At 53.0% G+C, this 18,933-nt stretch overlaps 1 protein-coding gene across 1 annotated transcript; it reads right to left on the reverse strand.

Annotated features, from left to right (window-relative positions):
• Positions 1–4,392: 4,392 nt before the first annotated feature.
• Cln6 (CLN6 transmembrane ER protein) lies at positions 4,393–17,715 on the reverse strand. The gene is made up of 7 exons (XM_021640480.2): positions 17,537–17,715; positions 11,731–11,845; positions 10,361–10,459; positions 9,418–9,606; positions 8,877–8,932; positions 7,443–7,565; positions 4,393–5,549 (listed from the first exon to the last, which is right to left on the reverse strand). Exons 1-7 carry the CDS (start codon positions 17,608–17,610, stop codon positions 5,279–5,281), a joined length of 927 nt encoding a protein of 308 aa, XP_021496155.1. The 5' UTR covers positions 17,611–17,715; the 3' UTR covers positions 4,393–5,278.
• Positions 17,716–18,933: the final 1,218 nt, after the last annotated feature.

The raw sequence follows: 18,933 nt of genomic DNA on the forward strand, positions 1-18,933 counted from the left end.
TACATTATGGCAGCCAGGAGAATCCAATGAGCAGCACACAGCAGAATCTACCTCCTCAGGGGCTGGGAGTGGTGGAGGGTGATGGAGCTGGGTCTCCAGCCCTTAAACTAGCTGCTTGGAGGCCTTGGAGTTGACCTCTCTTGACTTCCTGAGGCAGGAAGTTCCTCTCTCTTCCTTCCTCGTCTCACCCCTTCCTGTGTAAGCTGCTGACTGAATTTGTCAGCATTCTGTGTGTCTCCCTTTCCCCTGAGAGACAGGAAGATGGGTGGCTCCGAGACCTGCTGCTGGGCCCTGGGCATGACTATTCTCAGACTAGCCAGGAAGTCTCCTTCCCTCACCACACCTGGTGGCTGGTTTGCCTGCAAGGCGCTGAGTCCAGTCTGGCCGTTGTCGGTCACTGTGTGTGGGCACACAGGCTTGTGCTACACAGGGAGCTAAGCGGATGCCAAAGGCTGCAGCTGCTGGAGGAAGAGAGAGGAGGCCTCCTGCTAAGCCAAATGAGGGTCCATTAACTCGTGGGAGGCATGTGGACACATGTCCTCCCCTTGGTCCTGGCCCCTCCATGTGGAATGTTTTGGTTTTTGTTTTTTTCCTGAGTCACCTTTTCTTACCCGCTGTAGGCTTGAGAATCTTGAGACTCTGACCCAACTCTGTGGGGTAGGGAGGGTGGGGAGGGAGGGAGGGAGAGAGTGGGAACAGCTGGGGGGTGCAGTTAAGTGGCCTTAGGAGAATAAGGGAGGTAGGCAGGAATTTGACACCTGTAGGCGCAGAGCTGAGGCCCCAGACACCCTATCTTTGTAGGCTCTAAGGCAGGTAAGGCATTTTCTTGGGTTTCAGTAAGTGTGGACTAGGATCAGCCATGTATGCCTAAGGAAATCCTGATACCCATCCACTCTCCCTTCTTTGTTTTCGTTTAAGCTGGTGTGTGTGTGTCTGTGTGTGTGTGTGTCTGTCCTAAATCATTTATTGATATGTTATGCAAGCATTGCTTACATTACTTACAGCTTAATGGAGCTGGAGAGTTCTTTGCTTTCTCCAGCTGGGTAGCATGTGTCAGAACTTTGTTGCCCGAGACCACAACTCCTGTGGCTAGCAGATGGCAGCCCAGGAATCTCCCAGTGCTAATAGGCTAGTTTGGTGGCCTACTAGGTGTTAGGATTTATTCTGGTAACTTCTGGAGTGGATAAGCGAGAGAAGTGCAAAGGGTCTGTGGGAAACCTTCAGCCTAGGAAGAACTCGGGACCCTCAGGGCTCCTCGGCAGAGTCCAGTTCTCTCCACAAACGACTAGGCAGTCTTTAGCCAGGTAACCCCAGGATGGACATGAACATGAAGTCCTGCCTCGAATGTCATTTTGCTTAGCCTCATAAAGCAGTCTGTTTGCTTTACCTGGCTGTGGAGCAGAGTTGGTGATACAGCTAGCAGCGAGCCCCTGAAGAAAGCGCATCGCTGCTGCAACCCTTCGATACAGTTCCTCATGTTGTGGTGACCCCCAACCATAAACTTATTTTCATAGCTATAATTTCGCTGCTGTTAGGAATCATAATGTAAATACCCGATATGCAGGATACCTGATATGTGGCCCCATGTAAGCCCAAAGGGGCCGTGACCCACAGGTTGAGGACCACTGCAGATGAGTCTGCTTGACTCATCTGATGGCTGCCAGCAGACAGAAAAGCATTTTTAAAATACACTTTTTATTATGTATGTTTGTGTGTACATGTGAATACAGATGCCCACAGAGGCCAGGAAAGGGGGTCAGATCCCCTGAGGCTGGATTACAGGCAGTTGTGAGGTACCTCAGGTAGATGCTGGAAGCCAAATTCAGGCCCTCTCCCAAAACAGTAAGTGTTCATTGACTCATCTCTCCGGCACCCATTTGTTGTTTTGAGACAGGATCTCATGTGGCCCAGGCTGCCCCGAAACTCTCTGTGTAACTGAGGATGACTTTGAACTCTTGATCTTCCTGCCTCCACCTCCCACACACATCAGGTATTTGCAGCCACACCCAGTTCCCTCTGTTTGGAGGCGACATGTGGGTTCTCTCACATACTGTCTCAGCTAGTTCCAGACACCTGCTCCAAGGCTGTGACTTCGTGGGCTCACGGTGCCGGGCTCACGGTGCAGGGCTCACGGTGCAGGCCTGCCGGGCTGCACAGCACTCCACATGTGTGACCCTCCCTGTGAAATGCCACAGACCACCTCTCCAGCACCAGGTGGGCTGAGTGCACTCCCGTCATTCTTGACGCCTGGCCCTCCTGGCCAGGGGCCAGCACCTCCCCTGGTCATCACCAACTTTTGCTGGGTCCTTTCCCAACCCTGTCTCCCTAAATCCTGCCCTCAAAAGCGACACAGACAACAGGTTCTTCCTCTTGCCTCTTTCTGGTGAAGCTGTGTTCCTCAGCTAGGCTCTGAGAGAGCCAAGGGTCCTGCCTCTCAAACAGTTGGGGGCTGACAGGGCAGTCCTTATCTCCCACCCCCACGCCAAGAGAGTGAGGCTTAGCCTGGCAGGCATCCTGTGTGCCTTCTGGGTAAAGTGTGGAAGGCAAGAAATGCCCTCAGCCTTTGCCCCCACCTCCATCCTGTGTACCCTTTCGGCTCAGGCCTCTCCTGGCCTAACTAGTGTCCCTGGAATCCACATCTACCTATAGCCTAAGGGGCGTCATCTGGAAGTAGGGTCTGTGGATGTAGGTGAGATGAGATGATGCAGAGAGAGTAGGGTAGGTCCTAACTCAAGGAGGGGGATTCAGACACCACAGTGAAGGCCATGACTAATGGTCTCACAGCCCAGAACATGTGGGATAGCATGGGTCCCACCATAGGCTGGGAGACGCAGAGAAGAAGCATCCTCTAAGCCCACGAGAACACAACTTTGTCAGCAGCCACCCTCAGAACTGAGCTGGTAAACACCTGCTGTTCTCAGCCATCATGCTCATTACAGCTGCCTAGAAAAACCACATGGGCAGCATACCGGTGCCTGGGCAGCACGGAGCTGGGGCCTCAAGGATCCTTCTAGGTACAACTGGGAAAGTCAAGCTGCTTTGTTGCCCCAAGTTTCCAGAAGAAGCTGTAGCTGCAGTCTGGAGTCACAGTGAGTAGTTAGACCGTGGAGTGGTGATCCCCAAAAGAGCCACATCAGCATGGCCTGCAGGGCCCACCTCCGGTTTCTGATTAGTTCTGCTTTCTCCTACAACATGACATAATCTGGGAATAGTATGTTCTAGAAGCTTCCTGCTAGAAATCCAGGAATATGAAGCCAGGCTCCATCCAGATAGCTCTCCAGGGCGACAGTCTTAGACAAATGTCTAAGAGGCACATGGTGGCCCAAGGCTCTAGGAACTTGCTACTCCTAAATCCTTGCTTTGCTGAATATTTCAAAATGTTTTCTTAGGACTGAGGAGATGGCTCAACCAGTAAAGTACTTGCCTTGCAAGCACAGGGACCTGAGGTCTACCCCCAGAACTCACAGAAGTGTGCTGGCACCTGTTTATAATCTAGGCATGGGGAGGAAGGGACAGCTGGAGCCTACTGGCCAGTGAGCCCAGCATCATGGGCACGCTCCAGGCTAACAAAAGGCCCTGTCTCAAAAACAAGGAGAACAGGGGCTGGAGAGATGGCTCAGTGGTTAAGAGCACCGTCTGCTCTTCCAGAGGTCCTGAGTTCAATTCCCGGTAACCACATGGTGGCTCACAACCATCTATAGTGGGATCTGATGCCCTCTTCTGGCATGCAGACATACATGCAGATAGAGCTCTCATCTACATAATAGATAAATCTAAAAAGGAAAGGTGAATAGTGTTCCTAAAGGACACCTGAGGTTGCCCTCTGTCCTATGCTGCCCACACCCCACACCTCCCTTCTTACTAAGGGCTCCCATCCCCATAACTGATAGTCTTCAGGCCCCACAAGCCAGGCCTGTCCCTGCTTACGAGATGGCTGTCTAAGACCTTCTGATGATAGTCCTAAAATGACAGCTGAGGGGACAGATGTGTGGGTACAGCCATGCTCCCCACTCTGTGCCTTTTAGCAATGTTACCCACAGCTCTACCCACAGCTCTGGTGAGGTGTGGCCAGGCTGAGAATATAAGCTCAGGCTCCAAGTGAGTCGTCAAACTGCCTGTGGCTTTGGGCCATCTCCATGAACTAGCTCCTCACTGCCTCCTGGCACGGGAAGGCTGGTGGGACGTTCCTGGGCCAGGCCTGGGGATGCTCCACTTTTCTTCACTGACTGGGAAGAGGTCCTTCTTGCCCACAGCCTGAGTAATAGGCAAATGACTGGGGTAGGGGTCCCTCAAAGTCTTCCCCAAGAGAAAGCCTCTGCAGTCTAGGCCCCAGAACCACCAGTCTCCCCCTCAGCCCACATCTCCCTCTCAAGAAACAGCCACCAGCCAGGCTGGGCTTCACATCAGCCTTTATTCAGACCTCTTACCACCCAGCATGGCCTAGCCCACTGAAGGACCACAACCGAAGAGGAGAAACTGAGGCCCAGGGTTCCCTGAGAACAACAGAAAAGAGGCAGGGCCATGCACAGAGTGTCCCCAAGACTCACAGCACAGGCCAGTGCTGGCTGCAAAATGAGGTGGCGGAGCCTTGTGCCAAGGAGACCTGTGTCTGAGGCCTGGGAGGAGGTGGGCTGGGGAGAGGCAGGAGCCACCATGCTGGGCACCAAGGCACCAGGTAGGCGATAAGAGGTTCAGGTTGAGATGCGCTGTTTTGTGAGACAGACTTGTAACATCCTAGACCCTTACAACGGTTTCAGGGAATCCTAAAACAAGGACTTGAGAGCTCTGCCTTCCATGTAGCTCAAAAGCTACATGGCAGCTTCAAGAGCTTAGCGGATAGTGACCTGGAGCCTGGGTTCTAAACAGCCTGTGAGTGGCGTGGGAGGTTGGACAGACTGCGAGGATCAGACTCTCCGAGGCTTAGGGTGGGACACAGCAACAGACAGAACCTCTCTCCTTGCTGAGGCTGCCCCCAAAGGGGTCTGTGGCCCCAAGTCCACAGAGCACGTGGGGACCACCGAGCCCCCAGAACAGGTAAAGCCCAGAGATGGACTTGCTCTGTTCAAAGCACAAAAGAAGATGTGACCTAGAAACCGAGGGCCCAGGGGCAGGCCGCTTCACGGAGAATGCCATCTAAGTACAAGCAAGCAAACAAGCCTAAACCACCTGACCAGAACCAGTCTCTCAATGGTTTATCCTGCCAATCCGCATGCACAGTGCACAGCGTGGCACTGCGGTGGCCCACGTCACGGCGGTGGTTTGGTACCCACAGTAAGCCTCAGTGCTGACTGCTGACGTGGAGAGTGTAGAAGGCCCAGGGCTCAGGGACGTAGATGACACCAGGGTACTTCTTTCTGAGTACAGGGTCATTCCACAGCCAAGCAACCCACAGGGCCACCAGCAAGAGGGTGAGGGCGAAAGAAGAGAAGAGAAAAAGGCCGTTGCTGTCCAGGAAGAGGCGCCTGCGCTTCTGGTGCAAGACGAGAGCCAGCATGGCAAAGAAGGTGAAGATGAAGAGGATGAAGATCTGGCCCTCGGTGACCAGGTACCTGGAGAAAGAGGACAGGCATGGAGGTGAAGTGGGTGCCATGACAACGCCATCCTGCCTGGCATCCTCTGGACCAAGTCCTGGGGTGCCCTCCCGCCAGCCAGAGCAGCTCACCTAGTGAGTGGACCCCATGGGCCAGGACGGCCTAAACCACAGCCCAGCGGCACCATGCTGCTTTGACTTTCCATGCTTTAGTAACACTGCTGCATAGCCGGTTGTGGTGATGCACACCCTTGATCCCCACACTGGGGAGGCAGAAGCAGGCAGATCTCTCTGAGTTTGAGTCCAGCCTGGTCTACATAGTGAGTTCCAGGACAGCCAGGGCTACACAGAGACCCTGTTTGATAATAATGATAATAAATCCTCAGCTGGGTGTGGTGGCTCACACATTTACACAGTGCCCAGGAGCAGAGGCAGGCAGGTCTATGGTCTCCAAACAGCAAGGCTACAGACATACTGAGAATCACAGGACACCTGGGCTTTGGTTTCTGGCGTTTCTCACCACATTAGGACACTTCCACATGACAAAAACTGGCTGTGAGAAGCAGAACGCACTCTTTGCAGAGAACACCATGTGACCATGGCCCTCGGTTCTCACTCCCCAGGGCCTCATCTGCTGCCTGTGTGGTTTCTGGGGGTGCCATCTCAATACAGAGGCTATTGTCATCACTGTTCCCTTGGAAGCAGGGCCGCACTTGGGGCTTCTGCAAGGTTTCCTCGCTGTCTGCCTCTTGGCGGTCCTGATGGTACCTGCTCACGCACGGAACTCCAGCTCCACAACCCAGTGGCCTGGGGCCTTGGGGGTCATCAAGCGACAACCTTGAACAACTTCAAGGCTGTTTTCTCCTTTAAGAGGGGAGCATAAGAGGCCCAACCCTCAAGGTGTCTGTCAAGGGCTGTCTGCATCTCTTACTTGGGAAGGCACAATGCTCGGTGAATGGTGCACAGTTGTGGATCTACCACTGTGGTAGTAAGCATGCCCAGGTCAAGCCTCTCTCTCTGGCATAAATGCCACTATCTCTAGTCCCACCCTCAGGGAGAACATAGGTTAGCTGTAATGGGCCCTCTTGTAGGTACAGGCCCTGAAGTGTCTGGAGCTGGCCCAGGAAGGGCCTTTTTCATGTGGTGGGGCTTCCCATTTACGGAAGGCCCAGGACTGCTGGCCCTTCCCGTAATCCCACAGTCCTCTGGGTATGTGTGTGAGAGAGAAAGACCTGTTTCCCAGGAAGAAATGATGGGAAAACAAGGGTCTGGCAGAGGCCTGAGTGGGGAACAGGACCTGAGGAGAACAAAGCAACAGGAGGGGCAGCACTAGGCTGGGAAATCCCGCTGCTCAGTCATCTTGTCACCATGGGGCTCTTCTCTCCCCACTGGATCCCAGCATCTTCTGAGAAGGGGACAGGTTCAGAGGGGTAAACTGAGGCTCAGGAGGATTCACAGCACATGGCACTCGAGGTAGACTCCTGGCCTCAGGGTGGCTCTGATGTGCCGGGAGGAGGTACAGAGGAAAGAGGCAGCCTTGCCATCTCTCACTGTTTATTTCACACCGAGACTCTTGGTAAGGGAGAAACCAGGCCAGGACACCGTCCTCACACAACCCAGGAGGAAGCAGAGGCCTGCAGATGGCAAGTCTTACCTGGGGTCACACTGCAGGTCTGTGGTCAAGTGTGACCATTTTTTCTTTCTCTCTCTTTTTGAGACAGGGTCCATATAACCCATCATGATATCAGACTTATTATGTCACCAATGCTAGTCTGGAGCTTCTGATCCTCCTGTCTCCACCTCCAAATTCTGGCCTTACGGGAGTGTGCCATCACACCCAACACTTCATGTGTGGCTTTTTGCTGTGGTGGCTCCTTCAGTGCTGTGCCCTTTGTCCCAAGTGCCCACTCACCAGTAGTAGAGTGCACTGGGCACCACCAGGAGCAGGGCAGGTCCCGGCATGTGGCTCTCAGCCCTGGAGGTGGTGAAACAGCCGCTGAAGTACATGAAGAGGATGAGGAAGAAGGGAATGTACCTGCGACAGAGAGGCAGCAGCTTCACAGGCTGACAGGGGCCGTCCCCGTTACCTTCCCACTGGTCCCTTGCACTGTCACACAAGGTGGCGTGCACACTGCTCCACGTCCAGTCTTTCTGCCTGGGAGTCAAGGCAGAGCTCACGCAGAGAAGAGCCGCGGCTCCCTTGTGTTCCTACAGAGGTGAAGCTGCCTGGACCTGTGCCCACCCTGTCCTTCATTCGGCATGGAAGTGAGGGGATGTGGGCTCTGTCTCATCTAGAGCCTCCACCACCAGCATGTCCAGTGCCACGCTAGCTGGGAAGTGCGGATACCCAGCGGGGCTGCAGCTGGAGGGAAACAGTGCTGAGGCACTCCAGGAGAGCTGTGGGGCCCTCATACTCAGCCGACAGTCCCGCCTCCTCGGAGGGTATGGCTTCTCTCCTCCCCACACAGGGCCTTCCTTTTTCCTTCCAGGACACACACACACACACACAACCTTTTTGTTTGTTGTGACGCCCCTACACTCAATACTTCGCCCACTCCCCAAAGCTCCCCAGAATGTGTTTCTTCTCCCTCCTTTCCCAGCTTCCAATGCAAAGGGTCATCTGGTAAAGTAAAAAAGAGGGGGCAAGAGGCCTGTTTTGAGGTTCCCTAGGACCCTCTGAACCAAGAGGATGAACCTCCCTAGCCTCAGACAGACCCACAGACATCAGTGCTGGGCGTGTGTTGAGGGAAGCACCCCGGTCTGGATGGGCCCCCAAGTGCAGGCTAGCCCACCACCCCCTAGCTGACAGCCATTCTCATCTCTTCTCTCTGGCTTTAACTTATCCAGTGCAGGATGAGGGGCGGCAGAGGAAACCCTTATTTGAGCCCTGAGTCCCTGGTTTGGACCCCACACGGCTGAGATTTTCCTGAGTGGTGGTAGGGAGATTCCCCTGGGGATTTTAAGATGAGGGACGCAAATTGTGTCCCCTGAACCTGGCCCTGCTGGCTCTTCTCAGCTTCCTACAACCCCACCTGCCTCCTGCTCCCCATCAGGAACCATCTAGAGAGTGTGTCAGGGCTAACCGTCCTCCCTCCCCAATCCCAGGCTCAGGAATGGCTGAGGTGGACAAACACCTGCTTGCCGCCCTCTAGTGGCCACTGTGGAAACTTCAGGTAGGAAGGAGGCACTAGGAAGAGCCTGAAGGGGCATGCCAGGGAGACCACTCATGACACCTCCGCTGAGCAGAGAAAGCCATTCCCCAGGATCCACTCAATACTTGGATCCAGGGAGCCCTGTCCAGCATCTCCTGGTGCCTGGAACACAGATCAGTTGGCCCGTCACTCACCACATGCAGTGGCCCAGGTACTCGTCATAATAGTACAGCAGCTCAAAGGAGTCGATCTGAGGAAGCACAGGGGTGAGAGTGAGGGACTGGGACCCCAAGCCACACCACTGCCCACTCCCCCAGCCCCCAACACATACACCATTCTCCTTCCCTCCCCGGGGTACCAGAGGGACCATGGGGAGACAATCACTATATTACATTTTTTTTTTTTGAGACAAAGTCTGGTTACATAAACCAGCCTCATCTTGAACTTGTAGCAATCCTCTTCTCTTTGCCTCCCGAGTGCTGGGGTTTACAGATGTTCACCCCAGATCCAGGCAGACATTGTGCCCCTTTGCAGTCTAAGAGCACACTAGTTTGGGTAGACATCAGTGCCCTCACTTACTGCATGCTTTTAATTCCAGCACTGTGGGAGGCAGAGGCAAGAGGATCGCCCCTGGCCACATGAGCCATGGTGACTGGCTGAGGAACCTCTTGAGCCCCCAAGGACAGATTCCCCAGTCGGGGCGGCCTTGGCAGAGCCTTGGGGAGGCAGCCTCACCAGAGTCTCTGGCTTGAGGTTCTTGATGATGGGGTTCTCTCTGACGGACAGGTGGTGCTGGTACCCACTGAAGAGCAAGCGGTGGTTGACTGAGTCGCCCACCAGGTGGATGCTGGCTCCCATGATGAAGGTGATGATACTGACGTAGATTATAGACCGTGGCAGCGTGCGGGGAGAGCGCTCGACGAGCTGAGTGAAGCACACCGTCCATGGCAGGCCCCTGCCTCCGTCAGTGTGCGGGAACCTCCCCTCCCTCAGAAAAACGGGATAGAAAGTCTCTCTAGAGGTCGGGGGTTCCTTAGTGAGCAGCCTAGCTCCAGACAGGTGGGGGCTGAGCCAGCAACGTCTGCTGAGCACACCCTTCCTCTCCAGGAAGACGGCCGCGGTGGTACCAGACCCTGAAGGCTGAAGTCATGACCAGGCCAGACCTCCCACTATCCTAGTGTGTGCACGCCTTGAGTGGGCTAGCATGCTGCAGGGGTCTGGTGTTTGAGTGCCAGGTCCCAGCAAACAGAAGGGAATGTCAGGACATACAAAGTGGAGTGGGCATTCCAAAACCACAGAAGCTGTATTCTGAGGCTGTGTTTTTCCTAAAATGTAGCGGTTTGAGATGTCTATCATTTAAACATTTTTAAAGAAACATGCAGTTATTTCTTTATTGTGTATATTTCTGTAGGTACACATGTCACATGTAAATGTCAGGGGACATCTTGTTTGTGAAAATTGTTTCTCTCTGTCCTGTGGGTATGAAATTCAGGCTGTCAGACTTGGCAGAAAGCACCTGACTCACTGAGCCAGTTTGACAGCTCATGAAACGTGTGCCTATGCGCATGCCTGTGCATATATGAGTTCTCAAGCATGTGTGTGTGAGAGAGAGAGAGACAGAGAGACAGAGACAGAGACAGAGACAGAGAGGCTGGGAGCGAGGCAGGCAAGTCTGTACCTTGAGCAGAAGGAAGGGTGTGATGACGTTGTAGGCCATGTGGAAGTAGTCCCCAACACTGGGCTTGTTGAGAGGAAACCACTGGAGCGGGAACACCAGCTGTGGAAGAGACCACAAGCTCACAGGAGGGCCTACAGGCCACTGGGCACCAGTTACTCACAGACTGAGCTCTTCCTGTATTCTAGGACCCTCTTCAGGAGCCCCAAGCCAAAAGCTCCCCCAGAGAAACTGAGTTCCACTGATGGTAAATAGACTGTCCAGTCATATATGATACACAGAAATCCAGGGCCTGTCTTAGGTTTTTTGCTTTAGGTTTTTCTTTTAACTGTTTAATGTCATCTTTTATCTTAGGACAAAACTCTTTTATAGTCTAAAACCATTCTTTATTTGAAAACCTTTCTTTTTCATTTAACCTTTTTTTTTAATGAAAAATACACTACCTTATCACCTCCTTTTCTCCCACTGAGTGCCCGCACTGTCAAGCTGCCCTCGAGCTCTGCACTGCCCAGGTCTCTCACTCTTTCAGTTAGGCTTATTCCAGGGTATTTTGTTTTCTTTTTCGGGCTATTGTGAATAGAGCTGTCTTTCTATTTCTCCGTCTGTGTCTGGTATAGAGAAGTCTGCAGATTTGTGTATACTAATTTTGTAACCTGCCGTTTGCTGGGCATGTTTAGCAGCTAGGTTTGTTTTGTCTTGTCTTTCACTGTGTATCTCAGGCCACGATAGTCCATGCTTACTGTGGAAGGTTAACTTGCCATTAACGGAGACAGTAATTTGCATATATTGCTATAGAGATATATTCTAATGTAAAACAATCAAGGTGCAGAATATAAGGCATGAAACAAAATGTCCTTTGGTTATATAAAACATTTCTATATGTTTATATAAACAGAGAAAGCAGTGGACAGGTAGGCCCCAAGCCCTCAGGCCCGGGACAGGAGCGGGGCCTGGAAAGTGTAACACTTCCTAATTTGGGGACTTCTTTGTGTTACTCTCACAACTTGGAAGTGACTTTATTTTAGCTATTACAGATCTGGTCAGTTACAATGTGCAAAACCAGTTGACAGGCTTCACCTCTAGATGACGGTACTCCCCCAAGATGGTGAGGGAGGGCAACAGGTGTGCTCTGCTGCCTTTCCCAAGCCCTTCTGTCCGCTCAGTGAGTGGTCAAATCTGGTTCGACTACTTCAGGGTGGGTTACACAGAAGTCAGGATGACTATCAGGACCCACCTGGCCTCTCCCACACAGCTACAGAATGGGAAAGCCTCTGGTTCGCTATGAGAAGCAATGTCTGCAAGGTCACTCAGCAAGCACATTGATGTCACATTAAGTCCCCTCAACACTGGGCAGGACTCAGCCTCACACTTACCATGGCTATGGGGCGGCCGAAGTCCAGGACCCAGTTCTGCAGTGTGAAATAGAACCAGAGGTCAAAGTGGAAGGGAGCCGTGCGGTCTGTCTCCTCGGCCTTCACGGAGCTGTGCCTGGCAAGGACAAGACTAGGGTCAGCCTTCTTGCCATCAACACAAGAGAAAGACAAAGAGATTTAGGCACTTGAAAACAGGACATACATGTTATCTAGGGATAACATTTCATAGTCAAAAGGACGGCGTATTTTTGATTTGTTTTTTTGAGACAGGGTTTCTCTGTGTAGCCCTGGCTGTCCTGGAACTTGCTCTGTAGACCAGGCTGGCCTGGAACTCATGGATCTGCCTGCCTCTGCCTCCTGAGTGCTGGAATTACAGGTATGCACTGCCATGCCTGGCTTGTGTACTGAGTTTAAAAGACATGCATATACATCTCTGTTATATGCATGTGCAGGGGCTTGAGAAGGCCTGGAGCTGGAGTATCAAGTGGCTGTGAGCTGCCTGACACGGCGTGCTAGGAACGGAACTCTAGTCTCTCACAACAGCAGTACATACTTAAAACCCCTGAGCCATCTCTCCAGTCCCTGATTTTTGTGAATTTTTGTGAGTGTAATGCTGGGGATGGAGCCCAGAGCCTTTCACATGGGAAGCGTGTGTCCACCACTGAGCTATATCCCCATCTGCTCACTTGATTCCTTTAATCTTTATAGATACTCTTTGGGATCTGAATGTTACCCTCGTGTTATAAGTGTGTGTGGGGGCATTCAATAGACTAAGTATCTTGCCCCAGGAGTAACCTAAGTGATTAGGCTTCAGAGTTTTTCCTTTTAATCTCCATCCATGTGGTTTGAATAGGTATGGCTCCTTCCTACAGGAGGGGACCACCCATGCGGAGTGGCACCATTAAGAGGTGTGGCTTTGTTGGAGTAGCTGTGGTCTTGTGGAGGGAGTATGTCACTTTGGGTGTGGGCTTTGAGGTCTCAGAGGCTCATGCCACGCCCAGTGTGGCATACAGTCTCCTTCTGAGGACCAAGATGTAGAACTCTCAGCTACTTCTCCAGCACCATGTCTGCCTGAGTACTGCCATGAAGACAATGGACTAAACCTCTGAACCCAGCCAGCCCCAATCAAATATTTCCCTTTATAAGATTTGGTCACATTGTCTCTTCAGAGCAATAGAACCCTAACTACTCAGCACTCACAATGTGTCCTTGCTGACTGGCCCATGGGAACAATCATAGAGCAACAGGGACTGGGGGTGGGCCGAAAGCCCACACACACACACCGAGGCTCCCCAACGGCACAGATGCTTGGGGCTGCTGGAACATTACTTTCTTTCCAGTCTATGTCAGAGAAAGACGCCAGCAGGGACAAGGTGTAAGTGCCACCAGACAGCTGGAGCCCGTCCCCCTCAAAGCCTGTCCCCTGCTGTTCACAGATGCACAGAATTTCAAGGGCCTGGCACTTCCCATGGGAGGGCTCCTCTGAGAAAGCTTTTCCAAATCACACCAGCCCTACAGGGAGCAAGCATTTCCTCACTGATCAGGCCAGTCATGGCTGCAAAGGACTGGAGCTGTGCTCTTCCATCTAGGCCCTCAAGAGAGGAGCCTTTTTATAAAAAAAAAAAAAAAAAAAAAAAAAAATCAAAGTTATTTATTTGAATATATGAGCATGCCCACATGCCATGCCCTGGAGGCCTCTCTCTTTCCCATCATGTAGGTCCTAGAATCAAACTCAGATCTTGGTGGGTGCCTTAACCCACAGAGCCATATCAGCAGCCTAAAGGGGGAGAACATTAGGGTTCCCCCACCTCTCCAGCCTTCCCATCAGAGTCTGGATCCTCTTACATCTTACTGAGTACCCAGAGACACTACTAACTTGTGAAACAATTAGGATGCTGTCACTATCCTGTGTGTGTGGCCAGAACATGGGTGACGCACACCCCTGACCTCCAGAGCTGTCTGCTCTGTCCCTGGCTGGCACTGACTTGAGGCATCACTGTGGCCAGTTCAGTACCCCTGCTCTACAAGCGCATGAGCCGAGCAGCACAGAAAGGCAATCCTCTGTCCATGCTGTTGTGATTATCATAATTTGCTGGGCTCCTCAGCTAATTAGCTGACACTAATCCCAAAGATGAATAGACAGATCAAGGCACCTAGGGCCAAGGAGGCCAAGGGGATCTGTGGTCCTGCGGAAGGCAGGGAGAGTAGGCTTTCCCTAAGTCAGCATAGCCTCTGTTCCCCATCCTAGTGCCCCCCACCACACACTGATCACCAACTGTGCATGATGCTGTGTGTGACCTTTACCATCTCAGCTAATAGGAGGCAGTGGCATGGGAGGCAGGAGCTACTCTCCTGTGTCTTTCAGACAAAGATGCTGAGGCTCTGAGGCCAGAGTTCAGTCACTGAAAAGAGCTGCTGTGACTACTTTTTATTACCCGTTTTCCAACTCTTGCTTCTTCCCAAAGAGGTAGTGTTAGCCACAGGGAGGGCTTGGCCAGCTGGGGAATGAGCTCCTTCTGATGCTGGCTCTCTTGGATGCAAGCCCCAGAACTGTCAGGATTCCACCCTCCTTTTTTCAAGAGAAAAAGAAGTGGCCTCAAATAAAGTATGTGTGTGTGTGTGTGTGTGTGTGCGCGCACATGTGTGTGCATATGTGCTCACAGAGTGTTCATGTGTCACACAGTAGGCCGCCTCAGGTTATATGTGCTGGCACCTTTCCTTTTGCTGGGGGTGTTGAGCTCACCCTGACTGCCTCGGAAATTCAGGAGTTTTGGATAGCACAGAACTCAATCCTGGGTCTCTGTGCCCTTAATGAGTGACTATTCTGATCACTATAGTAAGGCAGCTGGCAGTTGAGGTCAGACTAGAGAAGGATCAGCGTAGCAGAACCTATAGAAAGGAAGGGTGTACTAATGCAGGGCTGGGAAGTTCTAAGCAGGAAGAAAGGCTGCGTGTGTGCTGGAGGGAAAGGCCTGGGGGAGGAGAGGAGGCAGAAATGGCAGAAACGTGCAGCCTGCTCAAGAGGTCAGTGATGCTGCCCAGCAGAGCCCATGTGTGTTCCCTCCTCTTCTGACTGGTAGGACAGGCCTCAAATGAGCAAGTGATGAAGAATCTGGAAGGAGTAGGAGAATGCCCTCAGTATTTCATTCTGAAACCCCCAAAGCAGAGGTGGGATGTTTAAAAAATAAAGGGCTGGAGGTGGTGCCGTCCACCCTTAACCCCGTACTCTGGAGGCAGAGGCAGGGCAGCTCTGCCTGCTCTACAGAGAGAGAGTTCCAGGACAGCCAGGACTATAAAGATAAACCCTCTCTCAGAAAGAAAAAGAAAAAAGTTGTTTGAAAAGAAAGAAAGAAAGAAAAAAGTTAAAGGGATTTTGAAAGTCCACAGGGAAAGGGACACATGGTGCTTGCCTCTAGAAGTTACTGGCTCCCACTGGAGGCTCTGGAACAATTTCTTCCTCTATCCCAGGAAGAACTTCTGTCAATGGGAGCCCTTGACACTAGTCTAGCCTAGCTCAGTAGGGCAGGTGGGGAAAAGAGGTAGCAACAGGGAAAATACCAGCTTGGGAATCAAGACTGATACACATGGTGTTTTGGAATCCCCACTCTGCTTTTCCTCACCCTAATAAAAGCTTCCTTTACCAGCAATACACAGACAGAGACTGCAAACATCTGAAGGGTGTTCTTCTGTGGGGCTCTAACTGTGAAGGCAAATCACAGGAAAGGTGTCTCCCCTCAACACCAAGCTCTTGTCCAGAGGATAAGTAACCTCAAGCTTGTCTCAAGTTCCTGATTCCAGACTTCTCAGTCTGAACCCCCAGGCCATGCTGGTCCTACATCCCCATCACCAGCAATCCTTGACAGAACTGAGGACAGTGGTGAAAGCACAATGCCAGGCAACCTGAGACAAGCCCAGCCTTTGCTCCTGCTCCCCTGCACAGCTCCCCAGTCTACCACCTGGGGAAACCGACCCCACAACAGCTGGGTAGCCAGTACCACACAGCAGCATCTGCCAGCCTGAATGGCAGAAAAGAAAAGGGCTTGTCTAGACAAGTAAACAGAGAACTATGAATGGGAATGACTTTGGGCTCTTTATAAAGGATGATGAAATACCAGACATAATGAGATGGAGATGTTTTAATAAAAAATGAGAAGGTGCAGACAAAGAATAACAAGGAGAAAATAAAAAGATAACTAAGAGCCAGGGGCAGAGGCTCACCCCTTTAATCCCAGCATTCAGAAGGTAAAGGCAGAGGCAGATGGATCTCTGTGAGTTCTAGGCCAGCCTGGTCTACAGAGTGAGTTCCAAGACAGCCACAGCTACATAATAGAGGGAGATCTTGTCTCAATACAACAGAAAACCAAAGACAGCTTAAATAATGTAAACTGACGTCTACTGTTTAGAATTAATCCACAAGTAACAGTGGAAAACAACTGTGACAGTCGCAAATGTGGAAGGTAAACTTGAGCCTCTTGGTACCATAGGAGGCTTGCTGAAGCCTCCTGAACTCATGGAATGTTTCTGGGTTACACAGTTTGCGTCTCAGTCTGATCAGGCTCCTCTCCTTATCAGTCAAGATGATGAAGTAACACTTAGAGGAGGAAGGGGCAGTCCAGTGACAAGTGCTCAGCGATGTGCCCACAGGCCAATCTGCCCCAGTGCAAACACGATAGAGTTTAAGTACAAACTCAGATGGCCGCTGTGTTACTAAGCCTTGAAGACCTCAGAGGATGACCACCGGGTAGAAACATTGCTAGGCGTAGCACTGTACATGCTCAGAGAATTAATCCAAGCCAAAAAGCAAAGAATCCCACATTCTTCAGGAACAATGAAAGAGATGGCCTCAGCCCTGTCCCCCAAAACTTCCCCCACTACCCCAAAGCACACTAGAACTTCTTAAAATTCACGTGGAGCATCCTAGTGCTCAAAGCCTTCCATGGCTCTGGTACCGATGGGGTATGCGGTACAAATTTTAAACAGGTCATTTAGGGGAGGAAAGTAAGGGCCTACTGCTCACGGATTAAGCAGCTCCTTTTCAGGACTGGTACCTCCTCCAACTTCAGATTCTAGGGCTTTCTGGTCCAACTCCGGGCACTTCGAAGTCAGTTCAGGCCCCTGTCCTCTTCTCAGACACCTGGACCTGTGGCCCGGCGTCAGTTCCTCACATTCTCCCACTGGCCACCACATCCAGTGTCTGCGGTGCTGAGGATCGAACCCACGGCTTTCTGCACGCTATGCAGTCACTACTGACTGAAATACATCCCCCTAGAAACCTGCCTCTGCCTCCCGAGGGACGGGATTAAAGGATAGCCAGCATGCCCCGCCTAAAAGTGCTAAGTGTCCCCTGCAGAGTGCTGTACCACTCAACTCCTCCAAAAAGCCCTCCAGGACTGGCTGTCACCTGCGTTGGCTCCGACTTTCCCGTTTCCCACCTGGCACTGCGCTAGGCACATGACAGGTATTTAATCAGCACAGGAACTTAGTCAGTGAAGGGGACTGGAGGGAAAGATGAAAGGCTCTGCCCTGCCTAGACAGATGAAACCCCAAACATCTCCCTCCTTCGGGACGGGAGCGTGCCACTTCCCGCTGCGCCGGTTACCTTCCTGGCCCCCACCGCCCCTCCGCTTCCTGACTCAGAGCAGAGTCGCCGTCCTGCCCCGAGCAGGAGGCTCCAGAGAACTTGCAAGTGGCGCGGGGACTCAGCAGGGCTGGCCGGGTGACTGCCGAGCAGCCTGCCCTGCGGTTCCCCAACCCCGGCGAGGTCTCCGGGCCCCGCGCGGCCTCCCTGTCCCCGCTCGGCGCGCACCTGGCCTGCAGGAACGCGGCGCCCGGGCCGCCCGCCGCTCCCGGGAGCTGCCGCCTCCGCGCCGCCGCCTCCATGGCCGCGCGCTCGGCCTCGCCTTCCCGGAGGACTGTCGGCTGCGCGGGCCGCGCGGCGCCTCAGCTCCCGGCGCGGGGAAGGTTGGGCCGGACGCGAGCGCGGGCCCGGGGGCGGGCGGGAGGGCGGGAGGGGAGGGAAGGGGAGGGACGGGGCGGGGGAGGAGCTGAAGCAAGGAGGGGAGGGGAGGGGAAAAGAGAAGGAGAAGGAAGGGGAGGGGAGGGGAGGGAAGGGACGGGGGGGGGGGCGTGGAAGGGAGGCGAGAAGGAGAGGAAAGGGGAAGGGAAGGGAGAGGAGGAGAGAAGGGGAGGGGAGGGAAGGAACGGGGGGGGGGAGGAGAAAAGGAAAGGGAAGGGGAGGGGAGGGAAGGGACGAGGGGGGGAGGAGGAAAGAGCTTGGGGAGAAACTGGTCGAGGGAGGAGGGTGGGGAGGGTCCTAGGGAGGGAAGGGAGAGGAGGCTGGTAAGGAACGGAGAGTGTAAGGAAGGAGAGAGGGAGAAGGAAGGAGAACGGGGTGGGGTGGGGGGGCAGGAGAGCGGAAGCTGCCCGGAGGAGGGCGCTCTCCTCCTGGGAAGGAGGGTCCTAACCAATGTTCTGGAGGTCTCGGGTCTGGGCCTGATCTGCACACCCCTTGAGGACGCCTGGTGCCTGGAGGGTGGTTTGTTTGGTTTGGTTTGGTTTGGTTTCTGGGTCCTGTACATTTCTGCAGGAAGGAGGCCTTGCCTAGCCTGGAGAAGGGTACTGGACGCAGGTGACCTGGGGACCCAGAATGATCACATCAGAAGGGTCTTTGAGTCCTTCAGGCTGTGCGCGAGCCCTCCTTCCTCTGATTATAGACTGCTCAACAGCTAGACAGGGCGGTGGCGCACACCTGTAATCCCAGCACTCAGGGAGGCAGAGGCAGGCGGGTCTCTGTGACTCCGAGTCCAGCCTGGTCTACAAAGTCCAGGACAGCCAAGGCTACACAGAGAAACCCTGTCTCGGGAAAAAGAAAAGACTGTTCAATAGACTACCAACTCTGTGCTTTGATGAATGGCGTGCGCAGGAGAGCAGTGGATTCTCTCCTAGTTGGGTTTAGTTCCAGTCCTTGCTTTGTCATTCCAACTTGGCTTGGGGAAAGACCCAAGCCCTCCCCCATTCAAGTGTGTTAACAACCTTGTGAGTTCTGTGCAAGGAGGAAGCAATGAGCCCTGTTGAAAAGTGTCCCTGTTTGTGGCTAGTGACAGTGACGGGTTGTGTAGACATGGGAAGGATATCTTAGGACAGAGAAGTGTGAACTGGACGTGGGAAAGAACTCAGGCAGAGAGATCAGAATGACCCCCCCAC

This window comes from Meriones unguiculatus, chromosome 6 (genome assembly GCF_030254825.1).
Source record: "Meriones unguiculatus strain TT.TT164.6M chromosome 6, Bangor_MerUng_6.1, whole genome shotgun sequence".
Taxonomy (NCBI): Eukaryota; Metazoa; Chordata; class Mammalia; order Rodentia; family Muridae; genus Meriones; species Meriones unguiculatus.